Below are 26,041 nucleotides of genomic sequence, written 5' to 3'. Positions count from 1 at the left end.
CAGGTTAAGAACTTTGCTTCAGGATGAGAACAGAAATCATGCTCCAGCGGCGTGGCAGCAGCAGGAGGCCCCATTAGCTAAAGTGATGCTTCAGGTTAAGAACAGTTTCAGGTTAAGTACGGACCTCTGGAACGAATTAAGTACTTAACCTGAGGTACCACTGTAAAACAAAAAAGCAGAAGCCCAACTAAATCACTGAGGTGAGGAGGCTGGGGCTGGCCTATGTCTTGCCTTACACGTCCTACAATGACCCCCCACAGAAAGCAACACCACAACCTCATTGTATTTCGTATTTAAATTTTATTGGAAAGATTAAATGTACAATTGCTGCTGTGCTATCTACAGAAAGTAGGAACCATACAGAAGGATTGGCGGCAGAGTTGTCTGCTGTTGCCCTTCTTCAATGGGTTTGCCGAAAGAGGGTCACTGGCCGACAGACTCAAGACCGTTCAGGTTTGCTTGAAAACAATGCAGGTTAGAGGAGACATTGGTTGGGTGGTGAGCCTAGCGCCATATTTCTCTGAGGCGGAAAAGGTTCATTATTGGCCAGCTGAAAATAAGCTCCAGATCTTTAAATACCTCTTGCAAATACTGAAACATTGAGTATGAGCTTGGTGTATTGTCCGCAGTATTCCCATACATCCTATGTAGGTGTACAAACATGAGGTAGGCTTGGTTAAGAATATTCCTTAAGGGAGGGAAGGATGGGGGGGGGGGAGAGAAAAACAAGGAGCATCAGCCTTAGACAAACAGAAAAAAGGAAACCTCAGATACCAGTACTACCGTATTTTTCGCTCTATAGGATGCACTTTTTCCCCTCCAAAAATGAAGGAGAAATGTGTGTGCATCCTATGGAGTGAATGCAGGCTCTTTGGCTTCAGTGATAGCAACGGGAAGCCTCCGAAGCACAGAGAGAGTGCTCCCTCTGCGCTCCGGAGGCTTCGCGTTCCTTTCGCTGAAGCCTGGAGCGCGAGAGGGGTCAGTGCGCACCGACCCCTCTCACGCTTCAGGCAGCTATCCGCAAGCCTTAGGAGCGCAGCGGGAGTTTCCCCCGCTGCGAAGGCTTGCGGATTGCAGCCTGAAGCCCGGGGAGCGCAGCGCCAACTCCCGCTGCGCTCCCCAGGCTTCAGGCAGCTATCCGCACACCGATCCCTCTTGCTCTCCAGGCTTCGCTTCGCTGGAGAGGCGGTGCACAGTTTTCCCTCTCTGCGCAGCGCCCCTTCAGTGAAGCGGGAGGAGAAATGGAAGGGGCTCCGTTTCTCCTGCCGCTTCGCTGAAGGGGCACTGAGGAGAGAGGGGGAGAATGTTTTTTTTTCCTGTTCTCCCCCTCCTATGGTCGGATGCATCCTATGGTCCGGTGCGTCCTATAGAGCGAAAAATACGGTATTTTGGTACCTCTGGAACAAAGGACAGCGTCATTCAAAGATGTGACCAACATTCCCCTCCTGAAGGCCAGGAGGAGACCAGATGGGGGGCTTCAGATGCTGCCGGCTGCAACTCCCAGCAGCCCTGACCCCTCGCCAGGCAGGAGAGGCGAGTGCGAGTTGCAGCCCAGTTTCCATTGATTTAAGTGGGGAGGATTTCCAAATAAATGCGCTCACCAAGAAAATACTGTTGGACGCAGTGAAAAATACTTCCAGGCAGGCATGTTTAAAGATTGGGGTGCCCAGCTTGGGGGGGGGGGAAGGGTGTGTGTGAAATAGCACAAACATATTTTTATACAATTTGCATAAAATATTTCCTTTTGATATGTACAGTTAGGTTTCACAGAAGAAGGAACTTGCTTGGGATTCTCGCTTTCAACTTCTCGTGGGCTACTTGGTTTGGTAATCCTGGTTTTTCTTCCAGCAGGTGCATATCGCAATCTAAGCATATCTACAAACAAAATATTTAAAGAATATGAGCTGTATGACATGTGCAGTATTTTTTTAAAAAGTTGTAAGAGTACCGAATACTGTAGCTCTTTCTATGCATTTTTATTGCATTAATTTCTGTTGATGGGAAAGTGGCTGTTTTTTAAGTTGCAGAACACTGTGAGGCACAATGGAATGGTGGAGAATTATTCATCACTTATTTAACCATGTTCGTAAATGCAGCACATTAAATATTTTATATTTATATATAATAACAAATAACAAACTGAATGTAATTTTTATTTCTTAATTATATTTAGTGGTAGTATGGCTGTATTGTTTTTTGTAACATAAAATCATTCAATAAAAATTATTTTAAAAAAGGAAAAATATTTTATATTTACAGTGGTGCCTCGCAAGACGAAATTAATCCATTCCGTGAGTCTCTTCGTCTTGCGGTTTTTTTTCGTCTTGCGAGGCACGGCTATTAGCGGCTATTAGCGGCTTAGCGGCTATTAAACGGCTTAGCGGCTTTAAGAAAAAGGAAACAAACTCGCAAGAACTCGCAAGACGTTTCATCTTGCGAAGCAAGCCCATAGGGAAATTCGTCTTGCGGAACGACTCAAAAAACGGAAAACTCTTTCGTCTAGCGAGTTTTTCGTCTTGCGAGGCATTCGTCCTGCGGGGCACCACTGTATATACAAAAGAGAACAGATAGGCATGTCCATGTCATCAATAGCCACTTAAAAGAACTGTAGTTCAGTCATGTTTTTTCTTCTGACCAGGTTGTTGTTGTTGTTGGTACTCCACCCATCTGACTGGGCTGCCCCAGCCACTCTGGGCAGCTTCCAACATTTCTATGCAAAGATCTTTGCATACAATTTTGACCTTATTTCAAACACACTTCTTGCCTCAGACCAAGACCAGCAAAACTCCAGTTTTAGCAATGCGAGTCTCGGAAGCAAAATAACAAATTGGGAGAGGGGGCCGTGGGAGATGCAGAACACATAGGCTAGAATGTAGCATTCACTACAACAGATGGCAAAGGTTTGCGCTAAAGACTAAACATTCACAAGTAATGGATTATCCAATTTTGCAGTTTGGTAATGATTACAAATCTTATCCAAGAGCATTTCTTACCTAAAAAATGGATTCTTTAAATCAAGGACATTGCCTGACTTAAAGCCCGTTTCATCCACTACAGCAACAATCTGGATGTCGTAACTCTGCCTGTTGCATAAAAAAGAAATTCTGTTAAAAATCTAAAATCATGTCCATAACAAGTTTCGACGTTTCTGAAATAATACTAATACTCTCTTTTGCTTGTGTTTTTTCATGCATAATTGAAAGCACTAACTTGTAAGTTGATCAGCTGAACATAGGTGAATCAAAGCTTTACCCCATGAAAAAGTATTTAAAAGAGATGACACTGAGCACTGCTAGACTCCAACTAGTAGGTTTCAGTCACAAACCAGCAAATCCAGCCCAATTAAAGGTGATTTGATACACTTGCACAATGTACCCTCTTCCCCACAAATAGGACTTCCTCAGATAAATAATAATAATAATAATAATAATAATAATAATAATAATAATAATAATAATATAATTTATTATTTATACCCCGCCCATCTGGCTGGGTTTCCCCAGCTACTCTGGGCTGCTTCCAACACAATTTTAAAATAAAGTAATGCATCAAACAATTAAAAGCTTCCCTAAACAGGGCTGCCTTCAGGTGTCTGGTGGTAGTTGTTCTCTTTGACATCTGATGGGAGGGCGTTCCACAGGGTGGGTGCCACTACCGAAAAGGCCCTCTGCCTGGTTCCCTGTAACCTCACTTCTTGCAGCAAGGAAACTGCCAGAAGGCCCTCGGAGCTGGATCTCAGTGTCAGGGCTGAACGATGGGGGAGGAGTCGCTCCTTCAGGTATACTGGACCAAGGCCGTTTAGGGCTTTCAAGGTCAGCACCAACACTTTGAATTGTGCCCGGAAAGGTACTGGGAGCCAATGTAGGTCTTTCAGGAACGGTGTTATATGGTCTTAGCAGCCACTCCCAGTCACCAGTCTGGCTGCCGCATTCTGGATTAGTTGTAGTTTCCGGGTCACCTTCAAAGGTAGCCCCACGTAGAGCGCATTGCAGTAGTCCAAGCGGGAGATAACTAGAACATGCACCACTCTGGCAAGACAGTCTGCGGGCAGGGAGGGTCTCATCCTGCATACCAGATGGAGCTGGTAAACAGCTGCCTTGGACACAGAATTGACCTGTGCCTCCATGGACAACTATGAGTCCAAAACGACTCCCAGGCTGTGCACCTGGTCCTTCAGGGGCACAGTTACCCCATTCAGGACCAGGGAATTCTCCACAGCAGCCCTCCCCCTGTCCCCCAAGAACAGTACTTCTGTCTTGTCAGGATTCAACCTCAATCTGTTAGCCGCCATCCATCCTCCAAGGAAAGGGACAAGAAAAAAAACAACTGTGTGATGTCAAATTGTCTAACCTCCCCATAAACAATTTAGGATGAGTGCTCAACAAACCATTTGGGGTTTTTTTTGCGGGGGGGGGCACACAGTTTAGCAATGGGGGCTTGCAATAAAAGTGTGGGGTTGTTTTTTTGTTGCCCTACAGCAATAATAATAACAACGACAACAGGGTGTGTGTGTGAAGTGGGGCACCTCATCATCCTTGGTGTTCAAACTGTAGCATGACAAGCATACAGTGGTACCTCTGGTTAATTATTTAATTCGTTCCGGAGGTCCGCTCTTAACTTGAAACTGTTCTTAACCTGAAGCACCACTTTAGCTAATGGGGCCTCCTGCTTCTGCCACGACGCCGGAGCCCGATTTCTGTTCTCATCCTGAAGCAAAGTTCTTAACCTGAAGCACTATTTCTGGGTTAGCGGAGTCTGTAACCTGAAGCATATGTAACCCGAGGTACCACTGTATTCACAATGCTATCATCATTCATTTTACTACCTTTGAATTGATTCTAGGAGTTTTGTGGTAATTGGCTGTCCCTTTACAGTGGAAAATAAAAAGTGGAACATGGATTTTTTTAATCCTGCCCCCACCCCACTCCACCCTCCATTTTTCTGGACCATCACACTGTTGGGCTCTGCGTTTTTACTGTCTCTCTCTCTCTCTCCCATTATTATGTTTTGGTCTTTCAAGAGCTGGAAACCAAGCCCTGCCTCTGAGCCTCAGACTGAGATGTTGCAGAAACGACAACCCTATCAAGGATCCGTGAAATTTTGTTTTCTTGTATTTGGTTTTGGATGAAACATAGGCCCAAAGGCCTGCTAGTTTTTCTCTTAATCTGCGGCGTCCGTGTGCTCGTTTCCTCTGGATCAGGTTTGCAGGCGGCAGCGAGGCAGCCAAGATGCCTGGCCTTTAATGAAGGCTTTGGCAACTGCATTTCATTGCTATAGAGACGGTGTTGTAAACAAGGGGGATTACAATAGCAATTGTGGCATGGTGCGATGGAAAACGCTGCTGTCGCTTCTCTCAACTCTGCAAGTAATTGATACACTTCACCTTTGAAGAGCAGGTATTGTAATACGAGCGAGAGGGCTTCTTTATGGGAAAGCTATTAACCAGAAAACGGAAAAGTCACGTGTGGGGCACTTGCTGTCGATACAAATGAAGTATTTTGATGGCATCACTGGCGCCTCTGATTTGGGCACTCTGCTTCTGGAGAAGCTTGTGAAAATAAAAAGGCAAGGATGCTTTGCTTCCCATTGCAGACAGACGTTTCTAAGAAGATGATAGTGCCATTTCATACTGTATTGTAAGTGGCCTATGGTGCCCATTCTGGGCACAAAGGGGAGGGGAAATTGACTGAGATGCGCACACATGCAAACTAGCTATGTTGCATGCACAAGGGTTGCCATGGCAATAAGACCCAGCTGTATCCTACTTTTCTGAGTCGCAAGCTCCCCAAAGCCCCATGAAGAAGCAGGAGGAGACCTATCAGGGAGAAGTTTTGTATTCTCATTTGGCTTGGCATTTTGCATTTGTCCTTTACCTGCTCTAGGCTCAACCCATGACCTTTTCTGGGTTCTGTGGGAAATTTCCTTCCATTTGGGGCATTGGACCTACAAGGAGAAGCTGCTAGAGTCTACACATCACAATGCCATGGTGGGAAGGGTTGGGCTTTAGAAAGCCTTATGAGGAACAGTGGAAGGAAGAATTGATGCTTTTGAATTATGGTGCTGGAGGAGACTCTTGAGAGTCCCATGGACTGCAAGAAGATCAAACCGATCCATTCTGAAGGAAATCAGCCCTGAGTGCTCACTGGAAGGACAGATCCTGAAGCTGAGACTCCAAGACTTTGGCCACTTCATGAGAAGAGAAGACTCCCTGGAAAAGATCCTGATGTTGGGAAAGATGGAGGGCACAAGGAGAAGGGGACGACAGAGGACAAGATGGTGGGACAGTGTTCTCGAAGCTACCAACATGAGTTTGACCAAACTGCGGGAGGCAGTGGAAGACAGGATCGCCTGGCGTGCTCTGGTCCATGGGGTCACGAAGAGTCGGACACGTCTAAACGACTAAACAACAACAATAAGCCTGGAAAAGAGGAGATATCTCAAGGGATGTCACATGGAAGACGGAACAAGCTTGTTTCCTCCTGCTCTGGAGGGTGGGACTCAAACCAATAGCTTCAAGTTGTACAAGAAAGAAGACTCAGACTCAACATCAAGAAGAACTTTCTAACAGTAAGAGCTGTTTGGCAGTGGAAGAGACTTCCTTCCTTGGAGGCCTTTAAACAGAGGTTGGGTGGCCCTCTGTCATGGATGCTTCAGCTCAGGGGGTTAAACTAGATGACCCTTGTAGTCACTTCCAACTCTGCAATTCTATGATTCTAACAAAAATTATTAAATTTGACTATTCAGTCTTAAACAAGACCCAGCAGGTGAATATTATTATGTGCAGTGCATTTCTGCAGGTAATTCAGTGACTGGGCTGAGGACACCTTTTCCGCCACAGCCCAATTGGCCAAGCTTCTTCCTGGTGACTTTGCCATGTTGAAGGTGACAGGAAGTAACCAAGATTATCCCTTCCAGTAGCACCTTAAAGACCAACTAAGTTAGTTCTTGGTATGAGCTTTCGTGTGCATGCACACTTCTTCAGATAGTATCTGAAGAAGTGTGCATGCACACGAAAGCTCATACCAAGAACTAACTTAGTTGGTCTTTAAGGTGCTACTGGAAGGATTTTTTTTTATTTTGACTATGGCAGACCAACACAGCTACCTATCTGTAACAAGATTATCCCATGAGGAATAATTAAAGTGCCTGCAGACTGTGAAGAATAGTTGGATGGAATAAGAAAGTAAAAGAAATTCTGGGAAATGATATAGAATGGGATGAAAAAGATGTTGAAATATACATTTTTTAAAAAAACCAGAAGCATTTTTACTTGGTATTATAAATGAAAATATTAATAGACAGGGTGTTAAATTGTTTTTATACGCAACAACAGCGGCAAGAGTATTGTTGGCCCAGAAATGGAAGCAAAAAGAAACACCGACAAAAGAAGAATGGCAGACAAAATTAATGGACTATGCAGAATTGGACAAAGTGACAGGAAGGATTCGAAACCTGCGGGACCAGAGATTTACAGACAATTGGAAGAAGTACCGTATATGAATTATTTGAAGAGGAACTGTAATCAACAAATTACGTTAGTAGGACTACAATAAGTTTTGTAAGGAGAAATATATGAAATATTGCAAAGAAGAGAAAGAAGCGAGATATTAGTTATGAGATTTAAATGTAATAGTGAAAGAAAGAAATGTAAATTAATTGAAAAGATTGGAAAATTTTCAGATGTGATTGATGGAAGTAAAAAAAAATGTATAAGATATAAAAGTATGTTTAATAATTGTTGTAAGTGATATGTTAAAAAACTAATACAAATTATATTTATATAAAAGGAATATAGAAAGAACTCCTGACGCAAGGACTTCCGATAGCGGACACTCAAGCCTGAGAGGGAGGCATGCTGATTGCTCTAAGATTCCCCTGCCCCCTCTCTTTTAATCTACATTAACTCCAGCTTCTCATCTCATTTCTAGACAGTTAAATTTTGCCCCGGTGTGTCATTCTGCAGAGGAAATACCACAGGAACCCTGAGAGTCCTCTTTTCCAACATCCACCTTGTACACATGTTTAGGCTGGTGACCTGTAAACAGAGCAGCAGTCTTAAAAGAGGGATTAGAAATTGACCTCCCTGCTTTAATCCGGCTCTCAAGTACCAACAACAAATGCTAAAAGCCACCAAGGATTTCTCATCGGCTGAAAAATAGGAGGTCACAGAGAATTTCATATACATTCACCTCTTTGCACAGCAAGACTGAGACTGGGCAGATGTGTATGTTACTCTGATGAGTGTTTATTGCCGATTTAAAATCATTACATTGAAGCTGCTTCAAAGAAAAGGAAATCTTGCTCTTTCTCATTATATCCCCTACAGCACAAATCAATATTGCTGTGCTAAATTTAGGAGCAAGTACCTTGCTAATAGCAGCAAAACATCAGATCTCTGAAGGAAATTCACTTGGCACAACTGCTAAGACTGACCATTTTTTTCTGTTGTCTTTGTGATATCTGAACATACAAATGGATTTTCAGCCCTGCGGTTTGAGATACAAAGCATATTTTCTATTGCGGCTTCTGTTCGTTAACGCAAATCTGCAGATGTTTCACATAATTAATTTTTAGTAATCTTCCCCCACACAGCGCTTCGGAAACTCTTTCGCCAGCAAAGCGATTTGTCTGTGCTTTGCTACTTACCGTTTATTTGCCACGAACAGGACTTTCCCTGAAAGAGTTTCCCCTTCTTTGGCAAAGAGAGGAGTTTGGAGAAGGCAGCGGACTTGATACCAGTGAGTCAGAGGCTCCGTGGGGGCAGTCGAGAGCCAAACAGTCACCCTTGAAAGAAGAAACCCAGTAAATACGCAAACATTTATTTATGCATTGAATTTCTATCTGAAGATCACAGGGCCGTTTGCAACACGAAAGCACAAAATGAGAACACGAAGTACATAATAAAACAGAAACAGAAATAAACCAATCGCCCCTACCTTCCACAAGCACATTTAAAAGGCCATAGGTATTTTACTCATTTATTAAATTTGCATCAAGAAGGCAGACCTAGTACATCTGCAAAACAGCTTCTGAGACCAAGACAAAGGTGCTCACATCCCAAATTCTTGGTCTATGAACACAGCAGCTTCTCTTCATGGATGGAGAGATGCGCTCAGAGAAGGCTGTGGAAAAAACCCTTTTAGGAGCACAACTCTCTTCTGTGCACAAAGCAAAAAGTTTAAGGATTCAAGCCAATTTTATTCTCTCAGGCTTCTGCAAACTTCAGCTGAATCTGGTTTTATTCAGCCCCATGGATGTTCATGTGCTTTACTGCTTCTGCTGTTTTAATTTCAACGGCACCGCCCCCCCCATTTTTGACACATTGTTTTAATTATTTTAATTGGTGGCCACACTGAGAGCCTATGGCTGAAAGGCAGGATGTAATTTAAAAACCCAAAAGGCCAGTCTTATGCATTGCAGTTCTGACTACATGATATAGGCAGGGTTGAAAAAACCATCACCCAGGCTGCTCATCTGTGTGGTGAAGCTGGAGATGGCCTTTTATTACTGGTTTGTTTTTGAGGTGCTATATGATGAGTTATGGGATGCGGGTGGCGCTGTGGGTTAAACCACAGAGACTAGGACTTGCCGATCAGAAGGTCGGCGGTTCGAATCCCCGTGATGGGGTGAGCTCCCGTTGCTCGGTCCCTGCTCCTGCCAACCTAGCAATTCGAAAGCACGTCAAAGTGCAAGTAGATAAATAGGTACCACTCCAGCGGGAAGGTAAATGGCGTTTCTGTGCGCTGCTCTGGTTCGCCAGAAGCGGCTTAGTCATGCTGGCCACATGACCTGGAAGCTGTACGCCGGCTCGCTCGGCCAATAAAGTGAGATGAGCGCTGCAACCCCAGAGTCGGCCACGACTGGACCTAATGGTCAGGGGTCCCTTTACCTATGATGAGTTACTACAGCACATTCACACATTCAAGTGACAAAAACCCAACACATGAATGGCTTTTTCATGCAAAGTCTGTTTTCTCCATGTGGGCCCTCCTGCAAAAATAACACGGTGAGATCCCTTCATGAGAATCTGATTATCTCTACAACAAAGATGTATAAAATGAACTTGTTCCTCCATGTAGCAGGCAAGAGAAGAACTTGAGCAAGGTTCTGAATTTGGCCAAATTAAAAGGGTCATTTCCCTTTAAAGTGAAGTTCCAAGGTAACTTTTGGGAGCGAGGAAGAAGAATACGTACAGTGAGCCGACAAATGCCACATCAAACCAGAAGGCCAAACCATGGATTAGCCCAGACTGCATCATTTGGAAAACAAAGGGGATTTCCACTCTGTAGAAAAAGAAAGTTGCCAGTGTGGCATTTGAAATCCATGGTTAAAAATTACAAATATCACCATTCATTAAGACACTGGTTTGCTAAGCACAACACATTTACCAGAAATAAAGTAGAATGGATTATTATCCAAGATAATTTATTATAACAAAATCTACCTATGTACTCAATTATTATACCTTGTACAGTGGACGCTCAGGTTGCGAACGTGATCTGTGCAGGAGGCACATTCACAACCCGCAGCACCACGTCTGCGCAGGTCACGATTCGGGGTTTCTGCGCATGCGCATAGTGCAATTTAGTGCTTTTGCGCATGCGCCGAAACCTGGAAGTAACCAGAAAACGCACAACCTGAAGCGTCTGTAACCTGAGGTATGACTGTATTTCATTTTATTTACTAGGATTATCTTGACAGATGTCATTACTCTTAAACCAACAAAAACTTCACACCAAGTTATATTTTACCCTAAATATTGTGCTTAGTCGACTGCAGCAATTTGCAAGGCTAAAATGCCACTAAGGATTAGAGGCTTAAAATACCCTGAATGGGATCCACATACATGCTGTGAAGTCCCTCGCTTGCTCGTAAGTGGAAAAGTGTAGAAAGAAACAATTATTTGACATGGAAAAGCAGGACTCTTTCCAGACACTTACCTATGCAAATCTTCCTCTTCTGCGTCTGTAAAATTGACTGTGTACTTCACTGTCCGGGCCATTAAAATTCTGATGTCAAATGTATCCTGAGGGTTGAAGAGGAGAAAAAGAGAGAATCAGACCCCTGCGCTCCTCTAGCGCTGCAGGCTTACAAAACAGAAAATTCCTCCTCCCACAATAATATACCTTCTCTTGGTCCCTTTGATATGCTATTTTAGTAGTTCCTCTCTCTGTTAAAAGAAATATGCACCTCATACACATTGCTTATATCTGGAACCCTGAGGGATTTCTATACAGTGGTGCCTCACAAGACGAAATTAATTCGTTCTGCGAGTTTATTCGTCTTGCGAAGCACGGTTTCCCATAGGGTATTAACGGTTTTAAGAAAAAGGAAACAAACTTGCAAGACGTTTTCGTTTTTTGTCTTGCGAAGCAAGCCCATAGGGAAATTCATCTTGCGAAGCAACTCAAAAAACGAAAAACTCTTTCGTCTTGCGCGTTTTTCGTCTTGCGAGGCATTCGTCTTGCGAGGTACCACTGTATCAAGAGGCATTTCTGACCTTCATACCACCCCTAGTTAATGTTTTAGTAAAGCCAGTGCATTTTTTTCTGGGGGGACGCATACCCCTAAACATTTTGTGAATCTTTGTACTTTTGTCCATTTACTGTATTTATTTCCCCCGATTTTAACTATGAAATGGTGATTTTCTTGTGTCAAAATGAGAGTACCCCTAAACATTTTAAAGGGAAAAAAGCACTGAGTAATGCAGTACTGATTCTATCAGGGAGAGCCAACATGGTGCCCTCCAGCTGTTGTCGGGGCTCCCATCATTCCTGACTCCTGGTCCTGCTGACTGCGGTTGATGGGAGTGGAGTCTGGCAACACAGGAAGGCATCCCACTGGCTGCCCAGTTAAAGCTGGGAAGCCATGAATTTAAGTTTCCTTCCTTGCACTTACAAGCAACCCACAAAACCTGCCCACGGTTATGCACCGGTCAATGGAATAATATTTGCCTCAGAACAACTCCAAACAGACTTTTACATTTCCATTTGCTCAGATGCTCTCAGAAAAAATGACTGTGATCAAAAGAATTACCAGCTAATTCATGGGTAGGCAAACCAAGGCCCGGGGGCCGGATGCAGCCCAGTCGCCTTCTAAATCCAGCCTGCGGATGGTCTGGGAATCAGCATGTTTTTACATGAGTAGAATGTGTGCTTTTCTTTAAAATGCATCTCTGGGTTATTTGTGGGGCATAGGAATTCGTTCATTATTCCTTTTTTAAAAATATAGTCCAGCCCCCCACAAGGTCTGAGGGACAGTGGAACGGCCCCCTGCTGAAAAAGTTTGCTGACCCCTGAGAATTACAAGGTGTGACCCATTCGCTGATGTTGGCCTTAAGGGAAAGCAAAGCAAGAACAAACACATGTGACATGCAGCTCTGTTCCACATGGATGCCACCTCTGTTCTATAACATTATTGCTCCTGCTATTGCTATTATTATGAGCTGCCAGGGACTGGCTGGATGAGGAAGAATGGTGGCCGTCTCCCACCCAAGAGCCCCCCAGGGAGGACACAGAAGAAGACGACTTAGACCTCAGGATGTGGTGGTGGGACACTGAAGAGCAGTCTGGGGAAGGGAGAAGAATAAGAAGAAGAGTTTGGATTTGATATCCCGCTTTATCACTACCCTAAGGAGTCTCAAAGTGGCTAACATTCTCCTTTCCCTTCCTCCCCCACAACAAACACTCTGTAAGGTGAGTGAGGCTGAGAGACTTCAGAGAAGTGTGACTAGCCTAAGGTCACCCAGCAGCTGCATGTGGAGGAGCGGGGAAGCGAACCCGGTTCACCAGATTACGAGACTACCGCTCTTAACCACTACACCACATTGGCTCTTGGGGAGGAGCTAGAAGACGGGTGACAAGAGAGGGAGATCCTTCCAGGACAGGGCTAGAGGTTGAGAGTCACAGTGTGAGCGCAGACTCAGGCAGAGAGGAGCCAGAGGTTGCCCTGCTACCCTGCAGTAGGACAGTCCCAGTCGAGGAGAGTCCTGCACGTTGCTGAACAGCGGGCAAGACAAGCCCAGAGGAGGAGCTCGCCCTTCAACGCAGCCTTTGTCTGCTGGGGAGGGATCTGGAGTAAGACCAATTGGAAGGGGAGGGGGGCAGTGGTCCATTTCAGCCATACCTCAAGCTGAACGAGTTGAGCCTAAGTAACTCTGCTGCACTGGTATTTTCTGTTAAGAAAAAGCTAATTGCCTTCCGTGCCTCACAGTCTTTCTTGCCCTGTGGTCAACCTGGGCTCACCTGACAGCTCCTTGACTCTTGAAAGTCCTTCATTGGCTCCCAGTACGTTTCCGAGCACCATTCAAAGTGTTGGTGCTGACCTTGAAAGCCCTAAACGGCCTCAGCCCAGTAGACCCGAAGGAGCATCTCCACCCCCATCATTCTGCCCGGACACTGAGGTCCAGCACCGAGGGCCTTCTGGCGGTTCCCTCACTGTGAGAAGCAAAGTTACAGGGAACCAGGCAGAGGGCCTCCTCAGTGGTGGCACCTGCCTTGTGGAACGCCCTCCCATCAGATGTCAAAGAAATAAACTATGTGACGTTTAGAAGATATCTGAAGGCAGCCAAGAAGGCAATAAGATATCTGAAGGCAAGTTTTTAATGACTGATGTTTTAATGTATTTTTAATCTCCTGTTGGAAGCCACCCAGAGTGGCTGGAGAAACCCAGCCAGATGGGCAGGGTATGTATGTATGTATGTATGTATGTATGTATGTATGTATGTATGTATAAATTATTATTGTTATTATTATTATTATTATTATTATTATTATTATTATTATTATTATTATTAACATTAACCCACGTGTCACCCCAGGTCCCAGGGCAGAGTATAATCCAACATTACAACACACAAATAGTTTAAAACAACTTACAATTACAGAAGTAAGCTGGGTTCTACAAATATACGCCCCTAGTGTCAAAAGCCTGGGCGAAGAGGTGTCCCTTCCACATTCACCAGATGCTACGTAATGAAGGGGCCAGATGTACCTCCGTGGGGAGGCAGTTCTGCAACTTAGGGACCCCCCAGCCCCCAGCCCCTGAGCTCCTGAAGGTGAAGGAGGAAGGCAAAGGAAAAAGCGAGAAAATAAAAAACGACTTACTACAATAGGTTGCCTAAAGTATTCATCTACAGCTGCATTGCGGAGACTGGACAGATTGACTCCATAAAAACACTGCTGGTACCTAGAAGAAATAATGCAGTTGTAAAGAAAAGAAAAGGAAATTGTACAAAGAAATCTCTATAAGCTGCATGTAACAGCCACAGATCCATGCACATTCTTCAAACCACCTATGAAGCCTGATCAAAGCCTATTTTTTGATATGCAAAGATACTGTCTTTCCATTCAGCTAACCTCTTCAAAAAGCATGCAGCGTGTGGGTTATTCATTGTGTCCTGGATTAATGAGCTCAGCAAACAACGGTGAGATATTGCTGCTTAATTCTCCCAAGGAAGAGCCCTCCGTTGGCGCCTCTTTCAAGTTTCAATGTACTGGAAGTCTTTGAAAAACTAACGCCCCACGTGAGGGCAGCACACATTGCTGATGAAACCCAACAGACCACAGAACTCCCCTCCATTGTCGCTATCATACAACTATTTCCCAAGGCCCTGAGAGGGACCAGTTTTTGAGGCCCAACTAACTTCAACCAGGAACTGACGACCGAGAGGAAGAACTTGAAATTTACGTGCATTCATCAGCCGCAAGCAACACAACAGCAAATGCACTTGTCTCAGGCGCAAGTGTCATCCAGATGTAAAGCTCATGTTTCAAAGCAAACTCTGATTTAAAGAAGTGGCCGGCAGCTCCGAAATTGGAGCCCTGACTGAAAGGCTGCTGAGCAATGGACGGCGGGTTAAGCCAGGGGTCTTGGAAGGTCCCGCAATGGACCCTTGGCCCTCTTGGCTGATAAAATTCAGCAGAGAGACAACGTCTGCCTGGGCAAAGGAGGCGGTTGTCAGGGAACTGCCATCGGCTCAGGGGCGAGAGGGGAAAAGCCAGATGGATTACAGAGAGCCCCCAAAGATCGTGGGAAGCAGCTCCTCCTCAGCGGAGGAGAGTAACCACACCTCCATTGGAGAGGAGCTTCAGGGCTCGGAGGAGGCGAGGCGGCGCCAGGACACCTTGCCTGGGCAAAGTGGGGAGGATAAAGGTCCTCCGTTACCCACGCCCTCCTTGCGCAGTAAGCTTTCGCACCGAGAGGGAAGGTGCAGACTGGGCGTCAAGAAACAACTCTGCTGGGGAAGGTTTAAGGACCGCCCACTCTCAGATTCTGCCAGTGAATGAGCCAGCCATGGGAGAGTGGCGCTCTGCACAGATAAAGTCTATTTTGGCATCAAAAGCAAGGCTTCACAGTCAGCAGGGAGGCATTTGCCTACTTACTCTCGAGCAACCCCTTGGAACCCTAGCAGTGGTCAATGCCCTTTTACAAGAGGGGGAGCTTCCTACCTCTTTGAAGGGGGTAGCGATAAGACCACTCCTTAAGAAACACCCCCTAGACAGTATTCTGAGAACCTATGCAACTACCAACCATTGCCAAGCTCCCTTTGGGGGCAAGGTGCTTGTGCTGCTGGTTGCTGATCAACTGCATGCAAAGCGACCCAGACCCGGCGCTTTTCACCAGAGACCCTTCTCAGTGCCCCCCCCCCAAGAGGACGGCAACCCGAGAACAGACCTTTTTTGTGGTGGCTCCCTGTTTGTGGAATGCTCTTGCCATGTCTTTAGGTGACACATGGAAAATTCCTCTTTACTCAGGCCTTTGGCTATTAAACAGTCTGTGTCATTTTAAACGTGGAAGGATTGTGATCATGAAATTTTCTGTGATTGCTCTGTTGTTGTTGTTATTGTTGTTATGCCATGTAAATTATGTTTTTAATGTTGTACACCGCCCTGGGATCCTTGGTTAAAGGGCAGTATATAGATTGCACAAATAATAATAATAATACAGTGGTACCTCGGGTTACGTACTTAATTCATTCCGGAAGTCCGTACATAACCTGAAACTGTTCTTAACTTGAAGCACCACTTAACTAATGGGGTCTCCTGCTGCTGCCACGCCGCCGGAGCACGATTTCTGTTCTCATCCTGAAGCAAAGTTCTTAACCTGAAGCACTATTTCTGGATTAGCGGAGTCTATAACCTGAAGCGTATGTAACCTGAAGCGTATGTAACCTGAAGCGTATGTAACCTGACGTACCACTGTAATAATAATAATAGCTACTTGTTATGTACTGAAGTTCTCACCCTGGGCCAGCAGGGGGATACTGTAGATAGTTATGCAAATAAGGGATCGAAAGTGACGTTCAGTGATTGGATAGTTTTAGAAAGTTGTTACATTTACGTTGTACTGGAGCTCTGTATAAGCTGGCTGACTGAACCCTTCAGTTCAGTTCTGCCCAGGCCTGTGAATAAACAAGAGCTGTTGAAGAATCGCTGTGCCGTCTGATATGTTCACCCACAACTTAACACTACTGATGTACATCACACAGCTAAGAAGGATTTAAAGGGAGCTGTTTGTGCCATAAGAATCCAAAATACAAAAAAGGGAAAAACACAGCCTAAGCCTGGTTTGGAGAACCTGCCATTCTTGCCTTTGTGTCGCGAGGCCTGAAGTGATGTGGTGGCAGAGAGAGAGATGCTGCGTGAAAGACAGCAAAAGCACATGGTAGCATCATCCTTCAGTGCTGGCAAACACTTGGTCGCTGGTCCCTGATGGACTTTCAGGGGCAAAGGAAAGGGCAAAAGGTTCCCCACTCCCGTTGGCCTTGGCCACTTTTCCACAGTCAAATCAAGCAGCAAATACCTGGTCAAACATACTTCAAGACGCAAGTCAAACGCATGCCAGACATTCTACCAGGCAGCGCATGAAGGATGTCCCTGCTTTTCCCAACACAGAAATTATATCCAGAAAGGAAAGGAGAGCAGCTCTTAGAACACATCTAAGACAACATTCTTGTCTTCAAAACAGAACTGACCACTCATGGGATTGAAAAGCTGACGCCTTGGACATTTACAGTCACTACTCAGTGCAAAAGAGCAGAATATACAGAGGCGCCAAGTGACAGGAGTCGTCACTGCACAGCCCTATGACGTCTGGAGAAATATTTAACTCAAATCTGATTGAATCTGATCTCTATTGTCTTCAGTGGATAAGAAATTATAACATACCTGGGATTTAAAAAACAAAACAAAACCCCCATTGAGGTAAACAAATGTTGCTGTGGAGATCACCAGGAGTACAAATTCACCATGCGGTGTTGCAGTGGCGCCACTTTTTGAAAGATTTAGCAAAAGTTTGTACAACATCTAGCTCTGTCTCAAACCTGGGAAAATGGAGCAGTATGGCTAAAATCAGGTGAAACTCGATACACTCCATAGAATCTTAGAATCACAGAACCACAGAGTTGGAAGGGACCCCAACGGTCATCTATTCCAACCCCCTGCGATGTATGCATCTTAACTAAAGCATCCATGACAGATGGCCACCCAAACCTCAGAATTAATAGCTAAGGAGGTTTCAGGAGCCTTTATTTACATCAGGCCATTCTCCTTTGTCATGTTCATCTGGTTCAGGGAGAAAATCTGCAAAAAAACACGATTTTCCTGCAAACCCACATTTTCTACATTTCAGTTTGGTACCTCTCCTGCAAATTGGCCAAATCTCGTTCTGACCTCGTGACGAGACACGTAGATAGTATCATGGCTTTCATTGGCTTTCTGAAAACGAATGGAGTAAGGGCTTTCTGACTTTGTTTCTTTGCTAATAAAATACATGTCTCATTACTCTCTGGTAGCTACAAATGCCTAAGACAGTGAACCCTTGTGTAACGTAATCTTCGGGTTGCAAATGTGGCAACCCTGGAAGTGGGTTTGCCACTCGCGCATGCACAGAAGTGCTCTGTGGCACTGCACGCATGCGCAGAAGCAGTCCTCTGGTTATGAAATTTTTGGGATATGGCCAGGCCTCTGGAACGGATCCTGTTCATAACCTGAAGTACCACTGTACTGTACATCAATGTAAGTTACTTTCCTTAAGGGCAGGAGTAAGAAGATTTCATCCCTGCCAGTACAGTGGTACCTCTGGTTAATTATTTAATTCGTTCCGGAGGTCCGTACTTAACCTGAAACTGTTCTTAACGTGAAGCACCACTTTAACTAATGGGGCCTCCTGCTGCTGCTGCGCTGCCAGAGCACAATTTCTATTCTCATCCTGAAGCAAAGTTCTTAACCTGAAGCACTATTTCTGGGTTAGCGGAGACTGTAACCTGAAGCGTATGTAACCTGAAGTGTATGTAACCTGAGGTACCACTGCAGGCAAAACCAATGGTGAAGTCTCTCTCACTTTCTTACAAAATCTTTACTTGTTTAAAAATAACCCTGTGAAATCCAAGTCTCACATTTTCTCCAGCTGAAGACCCAAAGGCCACAAGACGGCACAATGCGTTGATACTACCAGAGAGGCTTCTAACCTGCCAAAGCTTACAGTGAAACTGTTGTGCTTCTGCCTCAGCCTGCTCATTAGGATTACGAAGCATGAACTATCCCTATGCAACAAATATCTGAGTTGCTTATTTGGCTTGCTGGGACACAGAAACGGTGCACACACAAAACGACAAAATGATGGGCTGGCACCATTCCATTTCAGCTTATCTTTGTTATTACAGGAACTGGAAATAGAAAGAATGATAAAGATGGAGAAAAACAGCTCATACGGAAGACAAGTTTTGCAAACCCACCAGTGCAGAAAGCAAGCTTTGTGTATAAATAAGTCTAAGTTGGGTCTGTGAAGGGGCAGCCACATGGTGGTGCTGAAACCAACAGATGCAGGTTCAGTTCCACAAACAACACATCCTCCAGCGGTTTGTGTCCTCTTCTGGACAAATGATTTATAAAAATAGAGTTATGAAAGGGATGCAGAGGGGGAAATCACTACATTAAGATGCTGAACTGGTTGGAGGGTATGCTAAGCAGCACGTCAGGGCTGCCGTCGTCCTGGTGCGAGGAGTTCCATCGGCCCTTCCCCGCCCAAGAGAGAGTGGGGGAGGGAGAGAGACTCTCGCCCACGCTGCCCGCGAGCCCGGCATGAGGCGGTTGCGGCGCTGCCATGGCCGCTGAAGCGCCGCCCATCTGCGTCCTTCCCCATCCCCATCCCCTCTTTCTCCTCCCTCAGGCCGCCTCCAGCTTCCCCGGCAGCGTGGCGGAAGTCTCGCAAGAGAGGGGCTGCCTGCCCGCTGGCCACCACCCGTCTCCTCACGACACGCCCCTGAGGGGGAAAAGGGAGAGACGGAGACGCGGCAGCTCGTGCGCGCACTCTCTCTTGTGGCGGAGGACCCCGAGCCGCTGCTTCCCTCGCAAGCCAGGCAAGCATGAAACCCGGGAAATTTAAGGGACATCATCAATAAGGGACAGCAGCGGGACACAGCGCTGGGATAAGGGAGTTTCCCGCCAAATAAGGGATGGTTGACAGCTATGCAAATCTCAGATCATGTTGTGATTGGTACCCTGACTTAATTCTCAGGTATCCCCTAATACAAATCCAAAAGGCAGTGCCACGTAAGAGAGAAGGGTCATCGTGAGAACATGAGCAAGGACGGCACACTTAGTTCTGTGACTACGTAAGCAATGCGGCCACATCCACCCAGTCCTCAATTTGAGCCAGGATACAACCCCAACACCTTCTGATCGCAGCCCCTGAACCCTTTTCAATCTCAGGATTCAGCCTTGCTGCATGTGACTGACATACAAGTAACATGAAGCCTAACGCATTCTGGACACCACAAGATGGCAACTCTAATCCCAACATTGCCTTGGCCAATTCTGAGATTCTTTTTTGCTTGATGGGAGCATCCTTGCCCATCGACGGCTGCATCATCCTGATGCCATGCCCCTCTTGCCACCCCTTGAATGCAGGGCAAAGAGTTCTCTCATCCCATCTATCTCTCTGCTTGGAGCAGGACTGCATGGTACTGTGTCTCCTGTTGTAGGCTATACTTGCAGAGATAATCTCATCATAATCATAAAATAATCTCATCTCTTTCCTAGACAGGTCCTGCCTCTGCCTCGTAATGAAAAAGCCATCAAGTGAAGAGCCACCACACGACGAACGCTTCGAAGTGCCAAGCCACCACATGAGAACAGTTATCAATGCACAAACAACATGGCCACACGAATCAGCTGTAAGCGCCACGGTTGAAGTTCAACAAAACAGAAACGGGTTAGGAAATTAGGAAGTTTCTTTTGACAGATACAATTCACCACTGCATTGTGATTCCAAGAAGCAGTTTCATTTTGAGACCTCTGTTATGCTGCAGAGCAAAAGACATTTTCTTTTCCTTTCCTTTTTTTTTTTTTTTGAAAAAAGTGAAATAATCATTACCAAAAATTGGCTCTGGAGTAGTGTTCCATGTAGAGCTGTTCATCGGAAAAAGGAGCCAAATGAATGTCACTAAATGTTGGAAACATCATTCCTAGTGAACAAAAGATAATATACAGTAGCAAAGTTCAAATCTTCTGTGTAGCCCTACTTAAACATTTGTTGGAAACATCCAGTAAACATCATCCACTCTCCATCTCAAACAGTTTATCTCTTTATAATTCCGGAGTGGATAATAATTTATGCTCTAATTCTTGATCACATTTCAGTAAGCCCATTAGCAACAATAAAGAACTTAAGATGGCAAGTCAAATATGCTGCCACGAGTGATAAAACCTTGCAGTTTTTAACTCATTTGTGATTAGCTATTTAAATAATTTCTTCCTTAAAATCAAAGGCAATATTATATCCTCATTCATCTTCTACAGCTGGAGGAAAAGGATAATATTTCTGAACAACTATCTACAGACTCAACGTATAATTGTTAATACATTGCCACTAAACAAACCACCAACAGTTTCAGATGTTCACTAAACATACTTCAAGGCTGACAATATAAAGGAACTGGTAATGATGCTGTGTGTTTATCAATGATATCAAAAGACTGCAAAACATTTTACAGACCTTATGCCCATTTCACAGACTATCTAATGCAAAACACACAAGCATGAGCACATTACAGACTTGTACTGCAAACAGAGAAGGACAAGGAATCAGTCATCCATACCTCCATTAAATAAGGTCTTAACCTACCCAACAACTATGGAAATAAGTCCGGATAATACATTTTTATAAGTGAATTGCTTAAAACCAGTGCACCTGGCAATGCAGAAATGAACTAGCCTATGAAGAAGATGCAGGAAATGTATAGGAAATTATACTTCTACTTAACAAATAATACAATGTTAGCTAGGAGGAAAATTGTTCCATTTCTGCAAACACAGTTTGAGATGGGGAGTTGCATTGTCATAAGGCAATGCCATTGTAAAGAATGTAGAGATTACAGACTGAAATCCTAAAACTCTTTACTCCTAAGTAGCCACTGAATTCAGCATTCATTTAGAGTAAATTGTTTCATGATAGCAATCTCACAGTACATCAGTGGCGTAGCGTGGGTTGTCAGCACCCGGGGCAAGGCAAGTAATTTGCGCCCCCTAACCTGTGGATTTTAGCACTCGAGTCTCTTCCACTAGGGGCAGAGAGCTGCGAGTGCGAGCGCGCGCCCCCCCAGATGTTGCGCCCGGTGCGGACGGCCCCCCCTGCACCCCCCACGCTATGCCACTGCAGTGCATAGATTTAAAAGGCTTTATAAACAGAAATCATTAACCAAGGGGACCGTTGCATTTATATCATGAACAAAAAAGACTTAACCTTAGTACAAACGACATTGCCATTAAAGCAGGATTTGAATCAGAAGCACAGAGATTAAGAACTAAACATCTATTCAAACAAGAAACACTAACTTTTAAGGCAGCAAAGTGTTCCACCGGAGGAGGACAAAGAATCTGAACATTTAGGCTAAGAGAGATATTTGCTGCATCCCGAGGAAGATTTGGCATAAAGTCAAACATCTTGCCAGACTTTCCTATTCCACGCTGCACCCAACTCCCTCTTAGTTTATGCTAGTTTTGTTTTTGCAAAATCCAGACATAATTGTCCAGACATTCTCTACAAAGCATTCTAAACAGGTGCTCTGTAGAGAAGCTCCCCCCCCCTTTTAATTTAAATGGGCTGTAAATTTTTCCCATCCTGTCATTTCCCTAGTCCAGATGCTCCCCAAGACAAAAGTTGTTTTAGAATGAAATCATCTTGAAAGTTTCAGAGTGCTTCTAATATTAATTCAGCTGTCTCTTAGCAGACTTGAGTCAGAGATTCTCTCTAGCAGGGAGTCCAAGACTGTATTTGGAGACAAAAGTGGAAACTGAACTCCTTGGTGATACATGGTCTCATCTGCGGATTATTGCGTTTAGCTTATTGTGGAGGATATAAGGCATGAATCGAGAAGCAATCAGGAATATTAAATATGCCAGAAAGACGCTAACATGAGCTCTGACAGTGGTGGGAGGCGGGGGGTTGTATCCCAAAGACCCTACGAAATCACCACTACTCTGATCCAAGTTGGTAAACTCTTATTTCCTCCAGTTCGTTCCTGTGGAACACAGACTCACCATTTGACTTCAGCCACTTCTTGGAGTGGAGGTAACTTTCCAGCATTCTCTCGTTGAACAGCATATAACCCATTGGCTCAGAAACAATGACGTCGACATTCTCAGGCAAGGAGATTTCCTCAATTTTCCCCGTCAAAACGCTGATCTTATCAGAGAGATTGTTACTTTGTACTAGAATCTGTAACGAGGAGGCATAAAAAAAAACACACAACCAAACTGCATTAGTTTCTTTCATCTATAAATAATATGTATTTATTAAATAGTTCTTCATTTGATTTACAGCCCAGAGTGGCTGGGGAAACCCAGCCAGATGGGCGGGGTATAAATAATAAATTATTATTATTATTATTATTATTATTATTATTATTATTATCCCACCCAAAGGAGCTCAGGATGGCAAACAAGTGATAAGGCGATAAAAACAATTACAATGCAGATGTGGATCAGGAAGGATCTCAACCTAAAAGGCTGGTTGAAGGAGGAAGGTCTTCCATAGGCCTCCAGAAGACAATAGGCGGCCCCTGTCAAATATCCAAGAAGAGGAATTTCAAAAGGCAGGTACTGAAGACCCTGAAGAAAGGACATCTAGATATGATGGCACCTGCAGAAGCCTCTCACCTGCAGAACGCCGTGATCAATGGAGTGTTAACAGAGAAGAAGCGCTAGTATCATCTGTGTACTGATGACACCTCTCCCCAGATCTCCCAGGGTTTGAAATTAGCCAGGCACCAGGTGCATTTTGTATCTATGAGCCCCTGGAGACCAAGTGAAGACGCCCAGGTGCAGTGCCGTATTGAGGTTTGATGAGGCCCTCAGCTCCTGAAGGTAATTGGGCCCTTTCTAAAGCTGTCCTTTGTCAACAACAAAATGTTGCTTTTTTGAGTTGAATATATGCTATATGGTCATTTATGGTATCTCAAGCCACTTGCACACGTTGCCATGCAACCAGTCCATACAGAATGTAAGCACCCTGTATATAAAGGCAAAGGGACCCCTGACCATTAGGTCCAGTCGTGGCCAACTCTGGGGTTGCGGCACTCATCTCGCTTTATTGGCTGAGGGAGCCGGCGTACAGCTTCCGGGTCATGTGGCCAGCATGACTAAGCCGCTTCGGGCGAGCCAGAGCAGCGCACGGAAACGCCGTTTACGTTCCCGCCTGAGTGGTACCTATTTATCTACTTGTACTTTGACTTGCTTTCGAACTGCTAGGTTGGCAGGAGCAGGGACCGAGAAACGGGAGCTCACCCCGTTGCGGGGATTTGAACCACGACCTTCTGATCAGCAAGTCTCTGTGGCGAGATGAGCACCACAACCTCAGAGTCAGCCACGACTGGACCTAATGTTCAGGGGTCCCTTTACCTTTATTTTTGGCATCTAGCTTATATATCTGAGTTTCTAACACTCAAATCTCCTAATACGAGGGGGTATCAAGTAGGCAAATTACATCTGTAGAAGCCCACAAGAAGAATGCCTTAAGCCACCTTTGTCGTTGTGTTTCCTTCCACAGCTGCTAAAAACAAATACAATGTTGATGTTGTAGTTTATCTGTTTTGATCATTTGTTGTTTTGTGTTTCCATTTTTGTTGTACATTTTACGTTGTACATTGGCTAAAAGCCTGGGGGTAATAAGTGACTAATTAATATAAAAAACAAACAAGCCACTACCTATTTTTATTTTTATTCATATTATTTCTTACCTACCCTTAACCAGAATTTCCAGAGCAGTATCTATTTTACTGACAGGCAAAACAAGGTAGAGAAGCACTGTACTCCAATAAAATAGCACTGAAGCAGTTTGATCACATGCCTGACCTTAAGCAGACAAAATTCAACGCATTTCAGTTTAAAAGGCTCAAGATTTTAAGGATTATGATTGCAGCCGAGTCACTTGCTGAAACAAGGCCACAGACTTTATAAGAATTTGCTTGGGATGAGGGAAACAAACTAGAAAATCTCATCAGATGTTGAAATGCAGAGGCTGGGAAAATATTGCTTTTTGTAGTGCTTCATAAAGCAGCTAGAAATTGGTTATTTTATCTGGCATGACGATGCACTTGGAACCGTTAATCCTATGACTGCCAGATGGGCCACCCAAGGACTACAGCGTTACGTGACCCTCCTCCCCTCCTCTTTCTCTTGGGATGTAGCCCAGTGTGGACTGTTTCTGGTGTACAGAACTGGCAATTTTAGTGGACTTACAAACAAATCTCGATCTTTTCCAACTGGTGTTGAAGGAGTTGGCCCATGCCGAAAATGGCTTCTACTACCTGATCTTGTGAGCTTCTAGTAATTGTGATTGCCCTGAGCCGTGATCCTCCATCATTTTCACTGTTGTTCAATGGAAATAAAATGCAGAGCAACTAATATTTTAATATTTTAATGTTTCAATATTTTAATGTTGTATTTTAATTTTGTTTTTAAGTTGTATTCATTCAACTTGTTTTTATTATTGCTTGTTAGCCACCCTGGGCCCAGCCTTGGCTGGGGAGGGCGGGGTATAAATAAAAAACATTATTATTATTATTATTATTATTATTATTATTATTATTATTATTACAGTGGTGCCACGCAAGACGAAAAGAATCCGTTCTGTGATTCTCTTCGTCTAGTGGTTTTTTCGTCTTGCGAAGCAAGCCCATTGAAGGATTAGCGGATTAGCGCTATTAGCGGCTTTTAGCGGCTTATCTGCTGATCGGATCAGCTGATAAGTGGCTTGGGAAAAGGGGGGGAGGGGAAAAAACCAGCAGGAACTCGCAAGACATTGTCGTCTTGCGAAGCAAGCCCATAGGAAATTCGTTTTGCGAAGCACCTCGAAAACGGAAAACTCTTTCGTCTAGCGAGTTTTCCGTCTTGTGAGGCATTTGTCTTGCGGGGCACCACTGTATTATTATTATTATAAAAGGGCATTGATTGGATGCAGCCCATTGCACTGCACAATCTCTGACAGAGTGGTCCTACCTGAAGGAGCACCATCTCTTGAACAAATATGTCTGTGTCCTAAAGTCATCTTCAGAGACTCTCTTCTGGGAGCTCCTATAATCTGGGGGCAGATGGGGGTGACTAGGAAGTACGAGAGTTTACCACGATGTGTGAACCAGAAAACTATGGTTAATAGTTTCCAGCTATGCCAGGATATGAAACCGGCTTTCAAATTGGCTTAGGAATCCTGGGTTGTGTAGAAGCCATAAGCCATAGCTCCTCATGCGCACACAACAGGAAGCCGTGGTTTAACTGTGGCTTTCTGGTTTGTTTCCTCACACACATGGAAGGAAAGAGCAAAGGAGCTGTGGGTGGGGACTTAGTTTGCGTACACAGGCATTGTCTTATTAAGATAGGATTTGATCACGTAAACCAGGTCAATGTGGTGAAGGAAGGGAGATGAAATATATTAAATCAAGTAGGCTACTCTGAAAAAGCGGCTTAACAGAACAAAACTAGCAACTTAATTCCCTTTTCCGTTTCCAAATTTCACCTTTTGTTCAGTAGAAACCCTCATCCTC

The 26,041-nt window shown here is 44.5% G+C and overlaps 1 protein-coding gene across 4 annotated transcripts in view; it reads right to left on the bottom strand.

Annotated features, from left to right (window-relative positions):
• Positions 1-280: 280 nt before the first annotated feature.
• The window catches only part of LOC308576761 (histone-arginine methyltransferase CARM1-like), a gene marked incomplete at its 3' end in the record, with an annotated part of 57,672 nt that continues 31,911 nt past the window's right edge, over positions 281-26,041 (bottom strand). For 2 of the 4 annotated variants that reach the window (XM_081176663.1, XM_081176665.1), the window contains exons 6-13: positions 22,542-22,719; positions 20,377-20,467; positions 14,106-14,187; positions 10,941-11,026; positions 10,194-10,283; positions 8,647-8,784; positions 2,994-3,083; positions 281-1,875 (exon numbers count right to left, since the gene is read on the bottom strand). In XM_081176663.1, coding sequence (XP_081032789.1) covers positions 1,866-1,875; positions 2,994-3,083; positions 8,647-8,784; positions 10,194-10,283; positions 10,941-11,026; positions 14,106-14,187; positions 20,377-20,467; positions 22,542-22,719 — 765 coding nt within the window. Of the gene's footprint in view, positions 1,876-2,989; positions 3,084-8,646; positions 8,785-10,193; positions 10,284-10,940; positions 11,027-14,105; positions 14,188-20,376; positions 20,468-22,541; positions 22,720-26,041 lie in introns of those variants that run through there. The other 2 variants (XM_081176664.1, XM_081176666.1) reach the window with 1 other exon arrangement.

This window comes from Podarcis bocagei (genome assembly GCF_964188305.1).
Source record: "Podarcis bocagei genome assembly, chromosome: 17".
Lineage (NCBI taxonomy): Eukaryota > Metazoa > Chordata > Lepidosauria > Squamata > Lacertidae > Podarcis > Podarcis bocagei.
Note: the sequence above shows the minus strand (reverse complement) of the source record. Positions and strands in the feature narration are given on the sequence as shown.